This window comes from Ranitomeya imitator, chromosome 5 (genome assembly GCF_032444005.1).
Source record: "Ranitomeya imitator isolate aRanImi1 chromosome 5, aRanImi1.pri, whole genome shotgun sequence".
NCBI classification, from domain to species: Eukaryota; Metazoa; Chordata; class Amphibia; order Anura; family Dendrobatidae; genus Ranitomeya; species Ranitomeya imitator.
The window spans coordinates 166,765,307-166,790,881 of NC_091286.1; the positions used below are offsets into that span (position 1 = coordinate 166,765,307).

The 25,575-nt window shown below is 46.4% G+C and overlaps 2 protein-coding genes across 2 annotated transcripts in view; one reads left to right on the plus strand and one right to left on the minus strand.

Moving 5' to 3' along the window:
- PSMB1 (proteasome 20S subunit beta 1) overlaps positions 1-25,575 on the minus strand; it is a 96,097-nt gene that overhangs the window by 48,158 nt on the left and 22,364 nt on the right. The gene's annotated exons all lie outside the window — the stretch shown is intronic.
- LOC138681621 (lamina-associated polypeptide 2, isoforms alpha/zeta-like) lies at positions 23,277-25,296 on the plus strand. Its single transcript, XM_069769286.1, has 2 exons — positions 23,277-23,694; positions 23,773-25,296. The coding sequence occupies exons 1-2, from the start codon at positions 23,509-23,511 to the stop codon at positions 25,012-25,014; spliced, it is 1,428 nt and encodes a 475-aa protein (XP_069625387.1). The 5' UTR covers positions 23,277-23,508; the 3' UTR covers positions 25,015-25,296.

Sequence of the window (25,575 nt, forward strand, 5' to 3'; positions counted from 1 at the left end):
TTCGTTAACTGAGCCTATCTCCTCTTATATCGACTGGCTGCTGCGCCCCCTGCTGTTGGATGTCCCTTCGTTTATTAAAGACACGGGAGACTTTCTGAATGTGATTAAGGATTTTGAATGGCAGGAATCATATGCTCTGACTTCGATTGATGTCGAAAGTCTTTATACACGTATTCCACAAAAGTTGGGGGTGGAAACAATTAGAAGCATTTTGGAGAATACTCCCACTGGTCATGACACTGTGGAGTTCATTTGTGATGGACTCTCGTTCATTTTAGAACACAATGCTTTTTCTTTTGACGGCCAGTGGTACCTGCAGACGGTGGGTACCGCTATGGGTACCCCCGTCGCATGTACCCTGGCAAACCTCTTTCTTGCGAGGTTTGAGGAGGAATATATTTATTCCAACAAAAACCCATTTCTTCGACATATCAAGCTATATGCTAGGTATGTGGATGACATGTTCATGGTGTGGGATGGGCACCAGGATGCCTTCACGGAGTTCGTGAGGTACCTGGGGACATCCAATACCATGAACATGGGGTTTACCTCGCAATTTGGAGGCACCAACTTGGTCTTTTTGGATGTCCAGTTATGCATTGAGGACGGGGGGATCTCCACTAGAGTATATCGTAAACCCTCGGCATGTAATTCTTTATTACATTATAACAGTGCTCATCCGCCATACATGAAGGGATCTCTGCCCTATAGTCAACTTCTTAGGGTTAAGAGAATCAATAGTGATCCTGCAGGTTTTGCGCAGCAGTCAGTCGATTTGATTGGAAGATTTAAGAAACGTGGGTACCCCCCATCTATTTTAAAAAATGCCTACGATAAAGCAGCAGCCACGGATGTTTCCACCACCTCCAAAAAAAGACAAAAAGAAGAAAAAAAGTTTGTCTTCAGTTTTAAGTTTGGCCCTCTTGACAACCACATCAGAACCGTCATACGTAAAAATTGGTGTATTTTACGTCAAGATACTGACCTCAAAGAAATAATAGATAGGGGACCTCTCTTTGCTAGCCGTCGCAGTACAAACATTAGAGACAGCATAGTCCGCAACCGCTTTGTCACTACCAAAAATAATTGGCTCACAGATAGTATCCCTAAAGGCAACTTCACATGCGGGGGTTGCAACTTCTGCAAGTACCATCATACAGGTAATAGAATTAGAGTAGGTCATATCCAGCACACTGTACGGGACTTTATTTCTTGCAGGACTACCCATGTCGTCTATGTTCTTTTTTGTCCGTGCAGACGCTTCTATATTGGCAAAACCTTCCGCCCACTGTTTGTTCGGATTAGGGAGCATTTTTACTCCATTAGAACAGGGAAAGGAGCTCCAAGGTTAATAGACCATCTACACACTTGCCATGCAGGAGATGCCCAAGTACTAAGATTTGCGGGTTTGGAGCGGGTCTCGTTGCCTGAGGGAGGAGGGGATTTGCGCCGCCTCCTGCTGCGCAGAGAAGCCAGATGGATCCTGCGCGCAGACGCAGCAGGACCATCTGGTTTAAATGACAAAGTCGACATGTCGGTTTTCTTATAAAAGTGTCTCAATCTTGGTTTCTAAAAGCTGTATTCGGTTTATTTGTAGTTCTCAGCATGTGCTATTTTATTATTGTTGTTTTTAATACCATTTTGTTTTAAATGTAACACTGTTTATGTTTGGAGTCCAGGGGGAGGAGTCTGGGATCCAGATGGGTCTATAAAACTCCTTCCTGTTCCACTCAGCATTAGGACCCGTTGAAGTGCCGTAGAGCACGAAACGATCGTTGTCCGTGGCTGACCCTATCCCTCCCTGCTATCCGTTTGTTTATATGTCCTAATAAAGTGATATTCACCGCAACAGGGTAAGTGCGCGCCTACTTTTTCTTTTTTGCCATTTGGATTCTGCACACATTTTTCCTGGCAGCAGCACCCCGTTGATTCAGGTGTAAAGGATTCATACAGCCAGTATCACTTTCTGTGGTGCTAGACCGATATTATAATACGGTCACTGAGTTGGACCTTTGAGCAGTGCGGATGTGTGTTTTCTCTACTATTGGAATAAGCTGGGTATGTATTGCCCCCTCATCCCTGCCCTGCTTTATGTGGCTTGGCGTCCCCCCCCCCCCCCCCCTTGTATGCATGGCTCGGCGTCCTCCCCCCCTTCCTTGTATGCATGGCTCGGTGTCCTCCCCTTCATATGCACCCTCCGCGGTCGCTGCACGTCCCTGCACCTCCTTTGTCCCGGCAGCTCTTCCTGTGCGGAGCGGTCACGTAGTACCGCTCATTAAGGTAAGGAATATGCGCTCCACGCCTATAAGAGTGGAGACTACTGCATATTCAATACCTTAATGAGCTGTACCACGTGACCGCTGAGCACAGGAAGAGCTGCAGTTTCGGGGCGACGGAGATGCAGAGACGTGTAGCGACTGCGTGAAGAGTATGATATCACAGCCGCCGGCTCCTGCAGCTCCGCCACTCTCTTTCTGGACAATGACTCGTGTATAAGCCGAAAGAAGGGGGGGATGGGGGCGGGGGTGTCTCAGCACAAAAAATAAAAATAAAAATATGTGCTGAAAATCTCTGCTTATACATGAGTATATACAGTAAATGTTTTGCAAAATGGAAACAAGTTTTATTTATTTATTTTTTCTTTGATCCCTTTACACCCCCCTCCCCGAGCCAGTTTTCACCTTGATGACCATGCAAATTTCACAATTCTGACCAGTAACACTTTATGAGTTTATAGTTATGGAACGCTCCAATGGATCCCACCGATTCGGATTGTTTTTTCGTGACATATTGTACTTCATGATAGTGGGAAAATTTGTTTTGCACAACTTGCGTTTATTTGTGTATATACGGCGCTTTGTGGGAACACAGCTCCAGTACACCGCATAGTAAAATGGACAGTGTTATTCAAAAAGTACAACTCATCAGGCAAAACAAAAGTTATATAGACAGGAAAAATGAAAAACAAAAAAGGATAGTCGCCGTGTCTGTAAGGAGTTAAAACACTAAAATAATTTGCTCAACATATTTACTATTAGGGTGGATTCACTTGAAGTATATATTATTGCAGAAGTTTCTGCTATTATTCAAGTCTCATATCATTTTGGTGCAGATACATTCTTTTGATCGAGCGTTTTTGCATTTTAATGCAATGTTGCGGCAACCAAAAATCGTAATTTTGGCATTTTTACTTTTTCTTGCTACGCTGTTTAGCGATCAGGGAAGTCCTTTTTTTATTGAAAGATCGGGCGATTCTGAAGCTAGCAATACACATATTTAGTATGTTTGATTTTATTTTTTATTGATTTAATTTGAATGGGGTGAATGGGGGGTGATTTATCCTTTTTTTTATTTTTTTTTAACCCCTTAATCCCATATGACATACTATCCCGTCAAGGTGACCTGGGACCTAATTCCCAGTGACGGGATAGTACGTCATATACAATCGGCCACGCTCACGGGGGAAGTGCGGCCGAGTGTCAGCTGACTATCGCAGCTGACATCCAGGACTATGTGCAGGAGCGGTCACGGACCGCCCCTGGCACATTAACCCCCGGAACACTACGATCAGACATGATCGCAGCGTTCCGGCTGTACAGGGAAGCATCGTGCAGGGAGGGGGCTCCCTGCGACCCTCAATACAAGGCGATGTGCTCACCTTGCACCGAGCGTCTCCTCCCTGCAGGCCCCGGATTCATGACATAACATGATTTCCTCCCCTGCGGCAATGTTATAACGTTAATAAAAATATTCACATGTATAAAAAAAAAAAAAAGAAAAAAATTCTAAATAAAGGAAAAAAACAAAACAATAAAGTACACATTTAGTATCGCCGTGTCCGTAACGACTCCGCTTATAGAACTGTCCCGCTAGTTAACCTTTTCAGTGAACACTGGAAAAAAAAAAAAAAGGCAAAAAAAAAACAACGCTTTATTATCATACCACCGAACAAAAAGCAGAATAACACGCAATCAAAAAGACGGATATAAATAACCATAGTACCGCTGAAAACGTCATCTTGTCCCGAAGAATACAACTGCTTTATCAATTTTACCAAACGAGGACCGGTATGAATGTCCCCTCCTCCCCCCCTAAAAAAAGAAATTCATGAATAGCTGGTTTTTGGTCATTCTGCCTAACAAAAATCGGAATAAAAAGCGATCAAAAAATGTCACCAATAAAAACGTCAACTCGTCCCGCAGAAAACAAGACCTCACATGACTGTGGACCAAAATATGGAAAAATGATAGCTCTCAAAATGTGGAGACGCAAAAACTTTTTTTTTTGCAATAAAAAGCGTCTTTTAGTCTGTCGGCTGTCAATCATAAAAATACGCTAAAAACCCCGCTATAAATAGTAAATCAAACACCCCTTCATCACCCCCTTAGTTAGGGAAACATAAAAAAATTAAAAAAATGTATTTCCATTTTCCCGCTAGGGCTGGGGCTAGGGTTTCAGTTAGAATTGGGGGTTTCCACTGTTTAGGCACATCGGGGATCTCCAAACGCGACATGGCATCCGATCTCAATTCCAGCCAATTCTGCGTTGAAAAACTAAAACCGTGCTCCTTCCCTTCCGAGCTCTGTGGTGCGCCCAAACAGGGGTTTACCACAACATATGGGGTATCAGCGTACTCAGGACAAACTGAAGAACAACTTTTGTGGTCCAATTTCTCTTGTTACTCTTGGGAAAATAAAAATTTGGGGGGCTAAAAACGATTTTTGTAGGAAAATTATTATTTTCACGGCTCTGTAGTGAAACACTTGAGGGTTCAAAGCTCTCAGAACACATCTAGATAAGTTCCTTAGGGGGTTTACTTTCCAAAATTGTGTCACTTTTGGGGGGTTTCAATGTTTAGGCACATCAGTGGCTCTCCAAACGCAACATGGAGTCCCATCTCAATTCCAGTCAATTTTGCATTGAAAAGTCAAACAGCGATCTTTCCCTTCCGAGCTCTGCCATGCGCCCAAACAGTGGTTTACCCCCACATATGGGGTATCAGCGTACTCAGGACAAATTGCACAACAACTTTTGGGGACCAATTTCTTCTTTTACCCTTGGGAAAATAAAAAATTGGGGGCGAAAAGATCATTTTTGTGAAAAAATATTTTTTATTTTTATAAACTTCTGTGAAGCCTTTGGTAGGTCAAAGTGCTCACCACACCTCTAGATAAGTTCCTTAGGGGGACTAGTTTCCAAAATTGTGTCACTTGTGGGGGGTTTCAATGTTAAGGTACATCAGGGGCTCGCCAAACACAACATGGCGTCCCATCTCAATTCCAGTCAATTTTGCATTGAAAAGTCACATTGCACTCCTTCTCTTCCAGGCTCTGCCATGCGCCCAAACAGGTTTACCCCCACATACGGGGTATCGGCGTACTCAGGACAAATTATACAACAACTTTTGGGGTCCATTTTCTCCTGTTACCCTTGGTAAAATGAAACAAATTGGAGCTGAAGTAATTTTTTTGTGAAAAAAAAAAGTTAAATGTTCATTTTTATTTAAAGATTCCAAAAATTCCTGTGAAACACTTGAAGGGTTAATAAACTTCTTGAATGTGGTTTTGAGCACCTTGAGGGGTGCAGTTTTTAGAATGGTGTCACACTTGGTTATTTTCTATCATATGGACCCCTCAAAATGACTTCAACTGAGATGTAGTCCCTAAAAAAAAAAAAAAAAAAATGGTGTTGTAAAAATGAGATATTGCTGGTCAACTTTTAAACCCTTATTATAACTCCCTAAAAAAAAAAATTTGGTTCCAAAATTGTGCTGATGTAAAGTAGAGATATGGGAAATGTTACTTATACTTAAGTATTTTGTGTGACATATCTCCGTGATTTAAGGGCATAAATATTCAAAGTTGGAACATTGCAAAATTTTCGCCAAATTTCTGTTTTTTCCCCCCACAAATAAACGCAGGTAATATAAAAAATGTTACCACTATCATGAAGTACAATATGTCACGAGAAAATCTCAGAATCATCAGGATCCGTTGAAGCGTTCCAAAGTTATAACCTCAAAAGGGACAGTGGTCAGAATTGTAAAAATTGGCCCGGTCATTAACATGCAAACCACCCTTGGGGCTTAAGGGGTTAACACTTGGCATGCTTCAATAGTCTCTCTAGAAGCTGCCATTACTCGATCAGCTCAGCTACATACAGGTGATGATGAGATCACCTATATGTAGCTGAATTACTCTTTTGCTGACAGCAAGCCGGCAGTGACAACTATAGAAGTCTCCAGAAGGCCTCTGGTTGTCATGCCAACCAGTGACCCGCGATCACGTGACGGGGTCACCGGTGGTCAGATTTCTGGTGCGACTGCCAGAAATGCATGTCAAATGCTGCTATCAGTGCTTGACAGCGGCATTTAATGGATCAGTAGCAGAAGGTGGATCGCAATTGCACCCGTGGCTATTCCGGGCAAGTCAGCAGTTCAAAACCGCTGACATATGCCAGAAAAGGTGCGGGCTCACCGCCAGAGCCCGCACCAAACAGGGAGAGGGGTCAAATGACTGATAAATGAGTCATTGGTCATTAAGGGGTTAAAAAAAAATCTGTCAGTAGAAAACAACCCTCCTACGCGTCTACATGGACACGTAAATCATAGAAAGCCCAATAACATGATATACACATGTTCTTATATAGGATTCTTTATCAGCACACCTTATTTTTGCTTACAGTATATTACATGGCATAAATTACACTCACATACCCCACAGTTACATCATACAGGTGTAGCTTTATAAACATTGGTAAGGCCTCAACCTTCATTGTATATTGCTTGAATTGTGATAGTTTGCTGAACTTCCTACCATCGATGAACTTCATTTTTTTTTACAAAATATACCATCATGCGATTTAACCCTTTTGTGACAGAGCCAATTTGCAGCTTAACCCCTTAGTGACCGCCAATACTTCTTTTAACTGACCTGAGATATAAGAGAATAGTATCCCCATACAGATGACAATCCAGCATCGGTCGGTTGTACACTATAGCGGACAACTTGCTGTACCAGCCACAATCAGTATTTGCACCATCCATATCTGTTTAACCCCTTAGATGCTGGTGTCAATAGTGACTACATCATTATAAATGGTTAACAGAGTGTGGGGGCTTCTTCTTTGTCCCAATTGGTGCCCTCAGATCATGATTTTGTTGTCCTGATGTTTGCCATGGCAATTCATGACCAAATAGTGGCCTTAGAGTCTGACGACTATAGTAATCTGTTTAGAAGTTAGCAACATTTAGGTGGTAAAAATACACATTTTCATTTCTGTCATACCACTTTGCATTAATTCCTGTAAAGCACCTGAAGGGTTAATAAACTACCTGACAGCAGTTTTCAATATGTTTAGGGGTGCTGTTTTTAACCCCTTAATGACAGCCAATACGTCTTTTAACTGACCTGAGATATAAGAGAATAGCCTCCCCATACAGATGACAATCCAGCATCTGTTGGTTGTACACTATAGCTGACAACTTGCTGTATCAGCCACGATCAGTATTTGCACCTTCTAAATTTGTTTAACCCCTTAGATGCTGCTGTCAATAGTGACTACATCATTATAAATGGTTAACAGAGTGTGGGGGCTTCTTCTTTATCCCAATTGGTGCCCTCAGATCATGATTTTGTTGTCCTGATGTTTGCGATGGCAATTCATGACCAAATAGCGGCCTTAGAGTCTGACGGCTGTAGTAATCTGTTTAGAAGTTAGCGGAATTTAGGTGGTAAAAATACACATTTTAATTTCTGTTATGCCACTTTGCATTAATTCCTGTAAAGCACCTGAAGGGTTAATAAACTACCTGACAGCAGTTTTCGATATGTCAGGGGGTGCTGTTTTTAAAATGGTATCACGTTTGGGGGTTTCCCAATATATGGGACCCCTAAAGTCACTTCAAACATGGATAAGTCCCTAAAAAAATAAATGTGGTAAATTTCTTTGAAAAAATGAAAAATTGCTGCTACATTTTTAAACCTCCTAAAATGCTAACAAAATAAAATAACATTTTACAAATGGTGCTGATGTAAAGCAGACATGAGGGAAAAGTTATTTATTAATGGTTTGCTGTTATATGACTATCTGGATTAAAGGGATAATCATTCAAATTTAGAAAATTGCTATTTTTTTAACATTTTTCACATTTTTTTTATATTTTTTATAAACAAACACAAAAAATGTTGAACTAAATCTACCATTATCATAAAGTATAATGTGTCACGAAAAAACAATCTCAAAATTACTGGGATTTGTTGAAGCGTTGCAGAGTTATTACCACATAAAGTGACACTGGTCAGATTTCAAAAATTTGGCTCGGTCACTAAGGGGTTAAAATGGTATCACGTTTGTGGGTTTCCCAATATATGGGACCCTAAAGTCACTTCAAACATGGATAAGTCCCTAAAAAAATAAATTTTGTAAATTTCTTTGAAAAAATGAAAAATTACTGCTACATTTTTAAACCTCCTAAAATGCTAACAAAATAAAATAACATTTTACAAATGGTCCTGATGTAAAGCAGACATGTGGGAAGTGTTATTTATTAATGGTTTACTGTTGTATGACTATCTGGATTAAAGGGATAATCATTCAAATTTAGAAAATTGCTAATTTTTTAACATTTTTCTCAAATTTTTGATATTTTTTATAAATAAACAAAAAATGTTGAACTAAATTTACCATTATCATAAAGTATAATGTGTCACGAAAAAACAATCACAAAATCACTGGGATTTGTTGAAGCGTTGCAGAGTTATTACCACATAAAGTGACACTGGTCAGATTTCAAAAATTTGGCTCGGTCACTAAGGGGTTAATGATCGGGCCAATTTTTACAATTCTGACCACTGTCACTTTATGAGGTTACTAGCCGTTTCCAGCCAGCTAAAGGTACCTTCACACTCAGCGACGCTGCAGCGATACCGACAACGATGTTGATATCGCTGCAGCGTCGCTGTTTGGTCACTGGAGAGCTGTCACACAGACAGCTCTCCAGCGACCAACGATGCCGGTAACCAGGGTAAATATCGGGTTACTAAGCGCAGGGCCGCGCTTAGTAACCCAATGTTTACCCTGGTTACCATCGTAAAAGTGAAAAAAACAAACACTACACACTTACCTTCCGCTGTCTGTCCTCGGCGCTGTGCTTTCCTGTACTGACTGAGCACAGCGGCCGGAAAGCAGAGCGGTGACGTCACCGCTGTGCTTTCCGGCTGGCCGGCGCTCACAGCCAGTGCAGAGAAGCACAGCGCCGAGGACAGACAGCGGAAGGTAAGTATGTAGTGTTTGTTTTTTTCACTTTTACGCTGGTAACCAGGGTAAACATCGGGTTACTAAGCGCGGCCCTGCGCTTAGTAACCCGATGTTTACCCTGGTTACCAGTGAAGACATCGCTGAATCGGCGTCACACACGCCGATTCAGCGATGTCTGCAGGAGGTCCAGCGACGAAATAAAGTGCTGGACTTTCTGCAGTGACCAACGACATCACAGCAGGATCCTGATCGCTGCTGCCTGTCAAACTGAACGATATCGCTAGCCAGGACGCTGCAACATCACGGATCGCTAGCAATATCGTTCAGTGTGACGGTACCTTAACGCTCGGCACGCTCATTGCTATCTAATTAACGCTGCTGGTGATTAAACTAAAGTAAATAATGACAACATTCAATAGCACTTACGCAGGTGGTAAATTAACTTAAAATAAAGTTAATAAATCATTAAAAATCTGAATAATACATTTTATTCACAGTGTAAAATCAAAAACAAACTGGATTCAGTAAGATGTGCGTTTTTTATTCATTCCAGCATCTAAACAAATTTCATAAGGAAACAAATTAAGTTAAAATTTCTCTGTAAACAATTAAATGTATATTCATTTTCAAAGATCTTTCCTTGACTTCTACCAGGTACAATTTAATGTGTGGGGATGGGATTGTGTGTGGTAATGTTGTGGTGGGGGGGAATATGTGTGATAATGTGGTGGCGGAGATTATGTGTGGTAATGTGGTGGTGGGGGGACTGTGTTGATGGGGTGGGTGGTAATGGGGTGGGGGGGCGAGATTGTGTGTGGTAATGGGGTGGGATTGTGTGTGATGATGGGGTGGGGGGCAGGATTGTGTGTGGTGATGTGGAGGGGGGCGGGATTATGTGTGGTAATGGGGTGGGGGCGGGATTGTGTGTGGTGATGTGTTGGGGCGGAGCTACTGAGCAGGGGGCGGGATTAGGTGACCGCTCATGTGAACGCGACATCATCGAAGGTCCTTCACTCACTGCATTCTTAGGAACGGAGGCAGACACTTCATTGTACTATGAGGGACCCTGTGCCACTGCCATCGCCCAAGAGTGGGCACACCCACCTGTCCAAGCAAACGGCACTCGCACGGGTACTTGCGCCAAGTGGTGACCACGGCCCTGTGGGGGGAGTCAGCCCATTTAGGGAGGTATAAAAATGGCCTATGGTGGACATTCAGCAGCTGCAAATGGAGGAATTGGAGCAGTCAGTAAGAGGCGGCCAAAAGCAAGACATTAAGGCAAGCTACGTGTCAGCAGGGGAAGGTGGGGCAAAATAATTTGAAATCCATGATTGGTTCATTTTAATGAAGGTTAGATCATCAACATTTCTGGTAGCCAGACGTGTCCTTTTTTCGGTCAGTATTGAAGCAGCAGCACCGAAGACTCTTTCTGATAGCACACTAGAAGCAGGGCAAGCGAGCTCCTGTAATGCATATTCTGCCAGTTCAGGCCAGGTGTCTATTTTAGATGCCCAGTAATCAAAGGGGAATGACCTGTGAGGGAGAACATCGATAAGGGAGGAAAAATAGTTGGTAACCATGCTGGACAAATGCTGTCTCCTGTCACTTTGAATTGATGCAGCAGTACCTGTCGTGTCTGCGGTCATTGCGAAATCACTCCACAACCTGGTCATAAAACCTCTGTCCAACGCCACTTCGGATTTGTACACCTCTGCCATGTTGCCCCCTACAGCTCGTGTGAGAACCATCACCGCCGCTGTGTGCTGGGAATGCCTGAACCAAACGGTCTACAAGAGTTGCTTGTTTGGTAGCCAATATTTGCTCTAAGTTCTCATGTGGCATATTTTGTAATTTTCCTTTGTATCGTGGATCCAGGAGGCAGGGGAACCAGTAATCGTCATCATTTTGATAATCCAGGGGTCCCTTTTTAGGATACGCAAGGCATACTCAGCCATGTGGGCCAATGTTCCAGGTGTCAATTCACTGCTTGTGCTGGTTTGAGGAGCACTTTCTTGGAAATCAACATCACTTGTGGCCTGCAAAAACCCTGTACCTGACCTTGCAACGCCACCAGTTTCTATTGCCCCCTGAGAAGCATCCTCCTCCCATAAATATTCATCCCCATCATCCTCCTCCTCCTCTTCGTCAGTCACCTCGTCCAGGAGAGTTCCATGACCAGACAATGGCTGACTGTCATCAAGGCTTCCCTCCTCCTCGGCTGCAGACGCCTGCTCCTTGATGTGCGTCAAACTTTGTATCAGCAGACACATTAGTGGGATGCTCATGCTTATGATGGCGTCGTCTGCCCTTACCAGCCGTGTGCATTCCTCAAAACACTGAAGGACTTGACAGAGGTCTTGGAGCTTCGACCACTGCACACCAGACAACTCCATGTCTGCCATCCAACTGCCTGTCCATGTATGTGTATCCTCCCACAAATAAACGACAGCATGCCTCTGTTCGCACAGCCTCTGAAGCATGTGCAGTGTGGAGCTCCACCTTGTTGCAAAGTCTATTATTAGGCAGTACTGGGGAAGATTCAGCGATCGCTGATGGTTCAGCATACGGCTGGAGTGTACGGGCGACCGGCGGATGTGCGAGCAAAGTCTTCACACCTTCAGGAGAAGGGCTGGTAACTACGGATAATTTTTGAGGAAGCACTGCACCACCAGGTTCAAGGTGTGAGCCAGGCAATGTGTTTCAGTTCTGAAAGGGCTATGGCAGCCATAAAATTCCTTCCGTTATTAATGACTACCTTGCCTGCCTCTAGATGTACACTGCCCAGCCATGACAGTTTCTTGCTGCAAGTACTCGGCCAGTACTTCCGCGGTGTGTCTGTTGTCATCCAAACACTTCATTTGTAGCAAAGCCTGCTGACGCTTACCACTAGCAGTTCCATAATGGAACACCTCGTGTGCGCAACACTGGCAGCTGCGGATGGAGTGGTCGTGCGACAGCGCTCTGCGGACGAGCTAGAGGAGGAGGAGTGGCGAACGGCTACAGCAAACTGTTTCCTAGACCGTGGGCTAGGCAGAACTGTTCCACTATGGCTGTCCCCTGTGGACCCTGCATCCACCACATTAACCCAGTGCGCCGTGATGAACACGTAACGTCCCTGGCCATGCCTACTGGTCCATGCATCTGTTGTGAGGTGCACCTTTCTACTGACTGATTGGCTCAGTGCATGGACAATGCGGTCTTTGACATGCTGGTGGAGGGCTGGGATGGCTTTTCTTGCAAAGAAATGTCGACTGGATAGGTCATAGCGTGGTACTGCGTAGGCCATCAGGGCTTTGAAAGCTTCGCTTTCAACCAACCGGTAGGGCATAATCTCTAACGAGATTAGTCTAGCAATGTGGGCTTTCAAACCCTGTGTACACGGATGAGAGGATGAGTACTTTTTTTTCCTAACGAAAGTCTCTTGTAGGGTGAGCTGGACTGGAGAGCTGCATATGGTGGAACTAGCAGGGGTGGTGGTGGACATGGCAGACAGAGGGTTGGTGATGGTATTCTTGATGTTGGCCTACCTACAGTGTTTCCTACCAAGAACCTTGTGATTCCCTGACTGCTTTGACCTTGCGACGATACCTCCACATTTGCAGCTGGTGGTGTCCTAACCGGTGGTCTTAAGGTACCGTCACACTAAGCGACGCTGCAGCGATACCGACAACGATCCGGATCGCTGCAGCGTCGCTGTTTGGTCGCTGGAGAGCTGTCACACAGACCGCTCTCCAGCGACCAATGATGCCGGTAACCAGGGTAAACATCAGGTAACTAAGCGCAGGGCCGCGCTTAGTAACCCGATGTTTACCCTGGTTACCATCGTTAAAGTAAAAAAAAACAAACGCTACATACTTACCTACCGCTGTCTGTCCCCAGCGCTGTGCTTCTCTGCCCTGCCACATATTGCGATCACCACCGCTGCTATCACCGCCGCCAGGTACTCCCCTCAGCTTCTCTTCCCCTCCTTGCCTTGCGATTCCACGCCCTCGACCTTCCCCCCTCCCAGGAGATCACCCCCTTTGCTGCTGCCGGCTCCATTTCCTCCCTCTGCTGCATCGCACCTGACAGCCCCCGCCCAAGTGATCCTCCTGATCACCACCGTGATCTTCCCCCCCCCTGCCCTGTGGATAGCCCCCTGCCCTGCTGATGTCCCCCCCTGCCCCGCTGATGTCCCCCCCTGCCCCGCTGATGTCCCCCCCTGCCATGTGGATCGCCCCCTGCCCCGCTGATGTCCCCCCTGCCCTGTGGATCGCCCCCTGCTCCGCTAATGTCCCCCCCCCATTTTCCCATTACGGTTGGGGCTAAAATTAGGGTTAGGGTTGGTGCTAAAGTTAGGGTTGGGATTAGTGGTAGAGTTAGGATTAGGGTTGGGATTAGGGGTGTGTTGGGGTTAGGGTTGGAGTTAGAATTGGGAGGTTTCCACTCCAAACGCGACATGACGCCCGCAGACTATTCCATCAAAGTCTGCATTTCAAAACGTCACTACTTCCCTTCCGAGCCCTGATGTGTGCCCAAACAATGATTTACCCCCACATATGGGGTATCAGCGTACTCAGGACAAACTGGGCAACAACTTTTGGGGACCAATTTCTCCTGTTACCCTTGTGAAAATAAAAAATTGTGGGCTAAAAATCATTTTTGAGGGAAAAAAGATTTTTTTTTTTCACGGCTCTGCATTATAAACTTCTGTGAAGCACTTGAGGGTTCAAAGTGCTCACCACACATCTAGATAAGTTCCTTGGGGGGTCTAGTTTCCAAAATGGGGTCACTTGTGGGGATTTTCTACTCTTTAGGCACATCAGGGGCTCTCCAAACGTAACATGACGCCTACAGACCATTACATCAAAGTCTGCATTTCAAAACATCACTACTTCCCTTCCGAGCCTCGACGTGTACCCAAATGGTCCCCCCCCCCCACATATGGGGTACCAGCATACTCAGGACAAATTTAACAACATTTGAAGTCCAATTTCTCCGGTTACGCTTGTGAAAATAAAAATTGCGGGCTAAAAATAATTTGAGGAAAAAAATTATTTTTTATTTTCATGGCTCTGCGTTATAAACTTCTGTGAAGCACTTGGGGGTTCAAAGTGCTCACTATGCATCTAGATAAGTTCATTGGGGATTCTAGTGTCCAAAATGGGGTCACTTTTGGGGGAACTCCAATATATAGGCTCACAGAGGCTCTCAAAATGCGACATGGTGTCTGCTAACGATTGGCGCTACTTTCCCATTCAAGAAGTCAAATGGCGCTTCTTCCCTTCCGAACCCTGCCGTGCGATCAAACAGTGGTTTACCCCCACATATGAGGTTTCAGCGTACTCAACAAATTGGACAACAGCTCTTGGGGTCCACTTTCTCCTTTTACCCTTGGGAAAATAACAAAATTGTTGCTAAAAGAATTTGTGTGACCAAAAAGTTAAATGTTCATTTTTTCCTTCCACATTGCTTTAGTTCTCATGAAGCACCTGAAGGGGTAATAAACTTCTTGAATGTGGTTTTGAACACCTTAAGGGGTGCAGTTTTTAGAATGGTGTTACTTTTGGGTATATTCAGCCATATAGACCCCTCAAACTGACTTTAAATGTGATGTGGTCCCTAAAAAAATGGTTTTGTAAATTTTGTTGTAAAAATGAGAAGTCGCTGGTAAATTTAACCCTTATAACTTCCTAACAAAAAAAAAAAAATTGTTTCCAAAATTGTGCTGATGTAAAGTAGACATGGGAAATGTTATTAACTATTTTGTGTCACATAACTCTGGTTTAACAGAATAAAAAAAAAAAAAAAAAAAAAAAAAAAAAGCGAAATTTTCTATATTTTAGCCAAATTTCCAATTTTTTCACAAAAAAAAAAAAAAAAAAACACGCAAAAATTATCGACGTAAATTTACCACTAACATGAGGCCCAATATGTCACGAAAAAACATTCTCAGAATCGCTAGGATCCGTTGAAGCGTTCCTGAGTTATAACTGGACACTGGTCAGAATTGCAAAAAATGGCCAAGTCATTGAGGTCAAAATAGGCTGGGTCATGAAGGGGTTAAGGACCCAAAGATGGTATGCGAAAGGGAAGGACCACATGTGAAAACTCCTTGCGAGAGACCCTACTCGCAGTTTCGTTGGAATAAGATTGAGAAGTTCTAGCTTCGCAAAAAAAAAAAAAAAAAAAAAAAAACAAAAAAAAACCCCAACATGGTCCGTGCGGATCTCCCAAGACCACTGGGGCCCTTCCGCTCCCAAAGACTGTTGGAGGGGGGTTATGGAAACTGGTACCACAGAAGAACCAGAGCATTCACTGCAACGGCTTTTGGATCTCGAGGCCGAACTATAAACTCGAGTACATTGGCGTTCAGTCTGGACGTCATCCGATCTACATCTGGAGTGCCTCAGAGAAGGCAGAAGACTTCCGAGAGAGGTTCCCACTCACTTGAGGCGCGACCCTGACAGCTGAAGAAGTCTGCTGTCCAGAGGTCTACGCCTGGGATGTGTACTGCCGAGATCACCGAATGATAGATCTCGGCCCATCAGAGAATGTTAGGCACCTCATCCATGATGCCTGACCGTAGGTACCTGTTAGAAGATTGACGTATGGAACAGCCATGGTATTATCCGATTGCTTTCTGGTGGGTCTCCCATCTGAATTCAGAGGACCTGCTGTAGGACTAGCCGTATTGTTCGGATCCCCAGAACAACGATCGGGAGAAGAAGGCTGTCAACGGCAGTTACTAATAATCATTGATCTGGATGGAACTCTCCCGGATGAGGAAGGAGCTCAGAGACTACCCTCTGAAAGCCTGTTTGAACTACAGAAAACGTGCGAAGGAAAACAGCTTCCATTGCTGTCACCATTTTTCCTCATGACCCTTCCAGCAATCAAATGGAATGAGGGAATGAGAGGTCAAGTAAGAGTTTTGAGTTGAAGAGCCACGGTCTTGTCTCAAGGGAGAATTACCAACCCCCTGGAAGTGTCCAGGATCATCCTTAAAAAGGGTATCTGCTGAGCTGGAAATTAGGAAAAACTTGTCTAGATGAAGCTGCCAATCCAGGCGAGAGGGTATAGCAATTGATATAGACGACTCAGCGTAGTCCTGGAAGAGCAGCTAGAAAGTCGACCGGACAGGGCAGGACGACCACGCCTCTAGGGTGCAAGAGGAACATGACAGCTGTCATGACCGTTGCGAACACTCCGGGTGCGGTAGCAAGGCCAAAGGACCAGGTTGTGACTTGAAAATGCTGTTTGCGAATGGAGAAGTGAAAAAGAGGGGAAAATAGGAACGTGAAAGTAAGCATTATTAATGTCGGTGGATGCCAGAAACTCCACCCTTTTCTGTTGAAGAAATAGGTGAGCGAAGAAACTCCATCCGAAGAAGGAGGACCTTGTCAAGCTTGGTAGAAGTTTGAGGTCCAGGATTAGTCTTACTTTTCAGGCCCTCTTTTTGGAACCAAGATCCCTTAGATCTAGACCGTCCTGGAAAACTCTTCCACTGCTGGTTGTCTATAGGAAACATGTGGTTCTAGGGAGAGATGTCAGAGGCATTTTTTAACGCAGAGTACACTTCCATTCTCTGAGCTATAATGCCCTTCTGGATGTAATGGTATTTGCTGCTGACAGTGCCGCACAACTAGCTGCGTCCGAGAGGCGTGAACAAGCTAGTCTCCTGCTCAAGAAATCTGATTGACCAGTTGTACCGTCTTCGGAAAAAGGTTACTGTTGTGAATCGAAGTAGTAAAGGTCTTCGACCAGGAGACCATTGCTCTAGCAACCCAAGGGGCCGAGGCTGAAAGACTGAACAAATCAGATCTGCTATCCGATAGTCCGTAGTAATTTTAATTGATAACCCCTCGGGCAGGAATACTGGTAGGTATGCCACAGGAGATTTTCCCTGGTTAATCTGCCAAGTGACAGAATGACCGGCTGCATCCAGGTCAGAAAAAGCAGTCTCTTGCAACCTCCGCTCTTTTGACAGTGCGAAGTTAAAATGAAGAACCCTTGATTCTCCACCCTCTTAACAGGGAAGTGGAGAGGGATCGTCCGCCTTCTTGCCTCCTCTGCTAAATAGTGGTTATGCAGAGGGGAGTGCTTGGATGCCAAAAAAGGGTTGCCATCGTACATTCAGAGTTCAGGTCTCTGGGTGGACAGGGCTGGTTCCGGTGTTAGGTCTGGCCGCAGAGGAGTATACATGGATGACAATATTGATATTGTGGGGAGATCGGTGCCCTTTAAAAGGACCCGTCGCCCCTAAGAATCAGACCAGGCATGGCATCCCACATCGTAGGGAGGTATACGTAGTGGGGTTTCCCCACGTGTTTGCATACTGGCTGAAAAAAAAAAAAATTATGTTGGTGTCGACCTGAGCCTACCTCCAGATATTTGGCTGAAAATCTGTGGGACTTAGATCCTTCTGATTTAGGCTGTTGTAACCGCGTTTTTCCCAATGGGTTGGTTCTGTAAGATCTGACGATCTCTGTCTTGATTAGGTCAAACTGGGCCAGCGGGGTTTGCCGCTGTGATCCACCCGAAAAGACTTAAAAACGTGCCTTAAACTGGCGACGAAATGCTGCCTAAACCTTGCTTTCTCCTCCTGTGTTATCAGAAATGAGCTGATCCGATTTTTTGCCGAATAATCGGCAGCTCAGAGCAGAGCAGTAAGAGACTTCATCCAAGAACGCATTAATCAGATAGTTACCTGCTAGGGAGACCTGATTCGAAATCCCGGTCACCTTTGATGGCAGATCCTTATCCTGTTGAGCTCTCCTCAAAAGACTGATCAGGATATGGCCTTGGCCACCTTAGACGCCGCAAAAGAGGGCGAGAGGGTTGAGCCTGAGGCCTCAAATACTGAACGCACCAGGCCTTCTATAAGTCGATCGGTTGGATCCCTAATAGAAGAACCATTAGGAATGGGTAATAACGTCTTTAGAAGCCAAACGAGATACAGGAGGGTCTACCGAAGGGGATTCCGCCCACTACGGAACTCCAGGGCGAAAGGATATCTGCATTTAGAACCCTCTGCCCCGAGAACGCCTATCCGGCCGCTCCCAGAGACACTGTACTAAATCCTCAAACTCAGGATGAGAACAAAAAACTATGGGGCTGCTTAAAAGACACCTTATGACCGGAAGCCAAGGTGGATACGACCTCTACCCCCAGGTTTTGGTTGACGGCTTCAATGAGGCTGTCTACTGACTCCTAGTAATATGGCGCCTCTAAATTGAGGGACCCTTCGGAATCGTACTCCGAACCATGTTCACAAATCTCCGCTGGTGAGGGTGAACGAGAGACAGAACTCAGGGATGCAGATGCACCCGACGGACCGGGAGAAGCGGTGTGGGTTTGTTTCCCCCGCGTGTCTGCCTAGTGAGACAGCGGTCCCTGCAGGCTGGAGGCTCCTGTGAGTCAGAGGACCTCTTCAGGGCAGGCGAACCGCTGCCCCTGGACCCAGATGGGATCTGAAGGGACTCGATTGCCTTTGTTAGGGACGCCATAGATTGTGGCAAAGACAAAGCCCATCCCTTTGGGGGGGGGGGGGGGGGAGGGGGAAAGAGACCACGCTTTCTGCTCCTGACACACTGGGCTGAGTCGCAGGGGAGGGCTCCTGAGCGCGCTCGGAACCGTAGGTCTCATAGAGACGATTTCTCTGGGCAAGCGGAAAAGCGGACCGACAGGCCACACATGCGGCATATATAAAAAAAGTGTATGAGATTTGGTCCTTCTAGACATGCTGGACCTGCTGCTGTTATAATCAGAATTTGGATAAGCTGCAGGAATATATATACAGTGGGGCAAAAAAGTATTTAGTCAGTCAGCAATAGTGCAAGTTCCACCACTTAAAAAGATGAGAGGCGTCTGTAATTTACATCATACGTAGACCTCAACTATGGGAGACAAACTGAGAAAAAAAAATCCAGAAAATCACATTGTCTGTTTTTTCAACATTTTATTTGCATATTATGGTGGAAAATAAGTATTTGGTCAGAAACAAAATTTCATCTCAATACTTTGTAATATATCCTTTGTTGGCAATGACAGAGGTCAAACGTTTTCTGTAAGTCTTCACAAGGTTGCCACACACTGTTGTTGGTATGTTGGCCCATTCCTCCATGCAGATCTCCTCTAGAGCAGTGATGTTTTTGGCTTTTCGCTTGGCAACATGGACTTTCAACTCCCTCCAAAGGTTTTCTATAGGGTTGAGATCTGGAGACTGGCTAGGCCACTCCAGGACCTTGAAATGCTTCTTACGAAGCCACTCCTTCGTTGCCCTGGCGGGGTGCTTTGGATCATTGTCATGTTGAAAGACCCAGCCACGTTTCATCTTCAATGCCCTTGCTGATGGAAGGAGGTTTGCACTCAAAATCTCACGATACATGGCCCCATTCATTCTTTCATGTACCCGGATCAGTCGTCCTGGCCCCTTTGCAGAGAAACAGCCCCAAAGCATGATGTTTCCACCACCATGCTTTACAGTAGGTATGGTGTTTGATGAATGCAACTCAGTATTCTTTTTCCTCCAAACACGACAAGTTGTGTTTCTACCAAACAGTTCCAGTTCGGTTTCATCAGACCATAGGACATTCTCCCAAAACTCCTCTGGATCATCCAAATGCTCTCTAGCAAACTTCAGACGGGCCCGGACATGTACTGGCTTAAGCAGTGGGACACGTCTGGCACTGCAGGATCTGAGTCCATGGTGGCGTAGTGTGTTACTTATGGTAGGCCTTGTTACATTGGTCCCAGCTCTCTGCAGTTCATTCACTAGGTCCCCCCGTGTGGTTCTGGGATTTTTGCTCACCGTTCTTGTGATCATTCTGACCCCACGGGGTGGGATTTTGCGTGGAGCCCCAGATCGAGGGAGATTATCAGTGGTCTTGTATGTCTTCCATTTTCTAATTATTGCTCCCACTGTTGATTTCTTCACTCCAAGCTGGTTGGCTATTGCAGATTCAGTCTTCCCAGCCTGGTGCAGGGCTACAATTTTGTTTCTGGTGTCCTTTGACAGCTCTTTGGTCTTCACCATAGTGGAGTTTGGAGTCAGACTGTTTGAGGGTGTGCACAGGTGTCTTTTTATACTGATAACAAGTTTAAACAGGTGCCATTACTACAGGTAATGAGTGGAGGAAAGAGGAGACTCTTAAAGAAGAAGTTACAGGTCTGTGAGAGCCAGAAATCTTGATTGTTTGTTTCTGACCAAATACTTATTTTCCACCATAATATGCAAATAAAATGTTGAAAAAACAGACAATGTGATTTTCTGGATTTTTTTTTCTCAGTTTGTCTCCCATAGTTGAGGTCTACCTATGATGTAAATTACAGATGCCTCTCATCTTTTTAAGTGGTGGAACTTGCACTATTGCTGACTGACTAAATACTTTTTTGCCCCACTGTATATTGCAGCTGCCATGCCAGGCTGGGGGGAGTAGCACTTACCCCACTCCAGTGTCTCCGGCTGTCCTGTGGAACCCGCCACAGGAGGAAGCATCAGTGATGCCCAAATAAAAAATGCGCCCGATTGGTGGACAGTCCTGCTGGATGAGGGGGCGGAGCCGCCGGAAGATAACGCGGCTAAAAGGGGCGGGACTTCCGCCTGCAGCCTAACCGCACCAGAAGCCAGGAACTAAATTATCTGAGGCCCGCCCGAGTATGGAGGGGGCGGACCCGGAAGAGGGAGACAGGAACGGGATCTCGGCCCGCGGCCTGGCGCCGCCAGCAGCAGGGAACTCCCAGCACCTGCCCGAGAACACGGGCACGGGGCTGGAGCGAGGCTTCCCATCTTAAACGGCAGGGGAAAAACTGCGCCGCAGCAGGAGCCCTCCCAGCCCCCCACCTCGCATGACTCCAGAGATTAAGGTTAGAGGGGGGCTGTATAAAGGACAGTGCAGGCACCCTAGCTACATCTTCCCTTCAAGGGATGAGGAGAGGGACCGTCCGCCTCCTTCCATCACCGTTGTCTGAGCATTGGTGATGCAGTGGGGGCCGCACGGACTGTCCATATGTGCATGTACAGCCTAGGGTTTTGTTACCTTAGGGTGGTCAGGGCTGAGTCCGGCATATTGTCCCACGTTGCGGGAGAGGATACGTGGAGGCGACACTCCACGTGTTTGCCCGTTGTTGGTTTGGGGAGATCAGACCCCTTCAAAAGGGTCTGTCGCCCCGGTCTCGTCTTCCATGGTGAAAAAGAAGAGAAAAAAAAACGGAGGGTCTGGAAACCAGACTTGTGCCTCCTAAGACACCAAGCATGAACTGGTTAGCTGAGAGCCAGCAGGAAGGTGTATACTGCTGGGGAGGAGCTAACTTTTTTTGTATCACTTAGTGTCAGCCTCCTATTGGCAGCAGCATACACCCACGGTCTGTGTCCCCCAATGAGGCGAAGGAGAAATTGAATGGCAAATTGTGCTTTTTTTTGTGGTCGCCATTTTTAACCGTATAACGCAACCCGGGGTCGGTAAAAACTGACCCGAATCATGTTCTCTGGGGCCCAGGAGAAAATCCGACTCTGGGGGTGCTATACACTTTCTACAGTGCCGTTAATTAATGGCGCTGTGGTTTACGTACCCTTAACTACCGCCACAAAGTCGTATCAGCGGTCGTTAAAGAGTTAATATACCTCTTTCTCCTGTTTACATTATTTTGCCTCTTTTTGGTATTACAGTCACTCATGACCTCCTCCTTAAGATTTTTTTCTCTAATTGAGCATGCAATATTGATATCTTTATCAAGCATGAGTCTTGTTTTTTTGGCCGATGCAATGCGCAGTTATATGTTGTGAATTCTGTGGTCAAGCTCCCTCCTGTGGTCATGAGTGGTACTTCGGCTGGTTCTGTCTATGAGCTTCCTCTGGTAGATGTGAGTGGGGCTGCGGTTTCTGAGTTTCCTTCCTCAGGTGACGAGGTTAAGTCATTAGGTGCTGCTCTATTTAACTCCACCTAGTTCTTTGTTCCTGGCCTCCAGTCAATGTTCCAGTATTGGTCTTGCTTTCTCCTGGATCGTTCTCGTGGCCTGTCTGCCCTGCATAAGCTAAGTTTTGCTTGTGTTACTTTTGTTTCCTATATTTTCTGTCCAGCTTGCTATATTGGTTTTTCTTGCTTGCTGGAAGCTCTGAGACGCAGAGGGAGCACCTCCGTACCGTTAGTCGGTGCGGAGGGTCTTTTTGCCCCCTCTGCGTGGTTGTTTGTAGGTTTTGTGTTGACCGCAAAGCTATCTTTCCTCGGTCTATTCAGTAAGTCGGGCCTCACTTTGCTAAAATCTATTTCTCTGATCGCCCATGACGGCACCACGGAGAGAGGGGATCCGCCCACCAAGGACAGGAAACCTACGGATAAAAAGGCGGTACCACTCTCCTGCATCAGTTGGTTTCCTGTCCTTGATGGGAGACCTACGGACTTACCAGTCATCGTTGGAATTCCGGGGCCAACCAGTCCGATTCAGGCAGCTGGGGTCCCTCTGCCTCGGCTAGGGTGGTGACCCGAAGCGCCACCGCTGGGAGCTGTGAGCCGACAGGGTGTGCGGGGGAGGTGACAAGGAATTCGCGGTCACCTCCCCAGGTAAGATGCAGCAGCGACAACATCCAGGGGGGTCCCTCTGTGGTTGTGGGAGGTGCAGCGCAACCCTCCCTAAAAACTAGCATAAGTCTGCACGCTGCACTGCCATCGGGCGTGCAGAAAAAGCGCTACAGGGCTGCATAGGACTGGGTGTGCCGGTCAGCAGCGCCTTTCTGCCTCCAGCACGCCGGGATCTAGGTGGTCTCGCGGTGCGCTTGTGCGCCGGTATATGCAGGCTTCCGACCGGGTGCTTGTGCGTTCCATGCAGGCGCCGGTGTATTTCCGGGTGCGTTCTGCGCAGGCGCCGGCGGGACTTCCGGCCGGGCGCCTGTTGCGCTCTGCGCAGGCGCCAGCGGGGTTCCGGCCGGGCGCTGGGGCGCATGCAGCGGCCGGTATGTTTCCGGCCGGACGCTTAGCACAGGTTCCGGCGGATCTGCCGGCCGAGCGCCTGGTGCGCTCGCGCCGGCGTGGCCCGGCCGTCAGTTTGGTACGATTTGCGCAGGCGCTAGCAGGCGGCTGTTAGGGACCATGTAGGAGTTATTGCGCAGGCGCCGGCGTTCAGCGCTCGCTTCTGCGCAGGTGCGGACAGCGGGAGGATTCAAATAGGAGAATCTACTTCCTCCCAGTGGCTCTGCAGTAAAAAGCAGGAGCCTCAAGAGATAAAAGCGCTAGCTCAGCCAAGCTCGAGGCAGCATCTGCAAACAGCAGCAGTATGAGTAATCCGGCATCACCTTTGCCCGAATCACCTCCACCTGCAACATCGCCACAGCAGCAGCAGCAAAAAAGGCGACAGCAGAAGGGACACCAGGACACCAGCAAGGAACGCCAAAGGTCTCAACACAGTAAGGAGTCCAGTACGGCGTCGGGGAGAAAGCCAGAGGCAGAAAACCCCCAACCGGTATTTATGGGTCCTGGAGGTGGTAAGTGGATCTTCGTGAATGTCAGAGACAGTAAGAGTGTTATTTGTCTCTTTTAGGGGAGGAAAAGCGTAGCTAAAACTAAGCACAAAAGTTGCGCCATCTGTAGAGAGGATCTTCCACCTACATGGGATAAGAGACTATGCAATACCTGCATTCAGCAGACTGTATCTGAAAACCTTCCAGGGTTTGCAACAGATCTTAAAACCCTAATTAAGGAGCAAGTGGAGGACACCTTTAGGTCACTGAAAAGTGGGAAAAAAAGGAGGAAGTCCAAACACAGGTCCCCATCTCCGGTCTCAAAATCCGAAAGTGATAGTGAGAGTTCAAGGTCTTCACCCTCCTCTGATTCATCTGCATCATCTACTTCTTCCTCTGGGGGACATAATTGTTTCCCTCTAGAGGATACTGATGGCCTCATAAAGGCGGTGAGAAGTACCATGGGGTTGGTAGACTCCCATCCTAAAAAAACAGTACAAGACATCATGTTTGGGGGCCTAGAACAGAAAAAGAGAAGAGCTTTCCCGCTTAACGAAGCAATCGCGGCCTTGATTAAGAAGGAATGGAAGAAGCCCATGAGGAAGACTCTCTTGACGCCAAAAAGGAAATACCCCTTTGAGGAGGAATCATGCTCCTTTTGGGAAAAGGCCCCCAAATTAGATGTAGCGATTGCTAAAGCCTCAAAGAAATTCGCCCTCCCGTTTGAGGACATGGGGGTTCTAAAAGACCCCATGGACAAGAAGGCAGATGCCTTTCTCAAAGGGTCCTGGGAGGCAGCAGGAGGAGGCCTGAAGCCAGCAGTTGCAGCAGCATGTACTTCACGCTCGCTGATGATCTGGCTAAACCAACTAGAAGGTCAATTGAAGGGGAAAACTTCCCGGGACTCAATTCTAAACACACTACCCGTAATGAGAGGGGCCGCGGCTTTCCTAGCCGACGCCTCGGCCGACTCCATCAGGCTATCCGCCAGAGCAGCAGTGTTTGCTAATGCGGCTAGACGTGCTCTCTGGCTTAAGAATTGGCCGGGCGACCTACAGACAAAAACGAAATTGTGCACCATCCCTTGTGAAGGAGAGTTTCTGTTCGGGTCAACTCTAGATGACATCCTGGAAAAAGCAGGAGACAAGAAAAAGTCCTTCCCCTCTCTGGGTCTCCCCTCTTATAGAAAGCCCTTTCGGAACAAGAGGTTTTTCCGTAAGAACCCAGGGAGAGGCCAGGGGAAGTGGGAAGATAAGAAGACGAAGAATAAAGGGTTCATCTTTAACAAAAACCTCAATGACAGCAAGAAACCTCCACAATGAAGGTTCGCCCCAGGTGGGAGGGAGATTATCCCTCTTTCTCCCAGCCTGGGAAAAGATCACCTCCAGTCAATGGATCTTAAGTATCATAAAATCAGGACTAAGATTAACATTCAAGAGGTACCCTCGTCCCTCTTTCAAGATAACACCTATGAGATCCTCGGCAGAAGAACAGTTAACACTGGAGAAAGAGATTGTGGGGTTAGTAAAAAATGGAGTACTCCTGGAAGTTCCCCCTCAAGAAAGAGGGCAAGGGTACTATTCCCCTCTATTCCTGAGGAAGAAACCAGACGGTTCCTTCAGGACTATTATCAATTTGAGGAACCTAAACAATTACCTAGAGGTTCAGGCGTTCAAGATGGAAACAAAGTCATCAATCAAAATGCTGTTTCCTCAATGCTTCATGGTGGTCCTGGACCTGAAGGACGCGTATTATCACGTCCCAATACACAAGGATCACCAAAGATTCCTGAGAATGGCAATCCACATCAAGGGAGTCCTAAGTCACTTCCAGTTCACAGCCCTACCATTTGGCCTAGCAATAGCCCCGAGGGTCTTTACAAA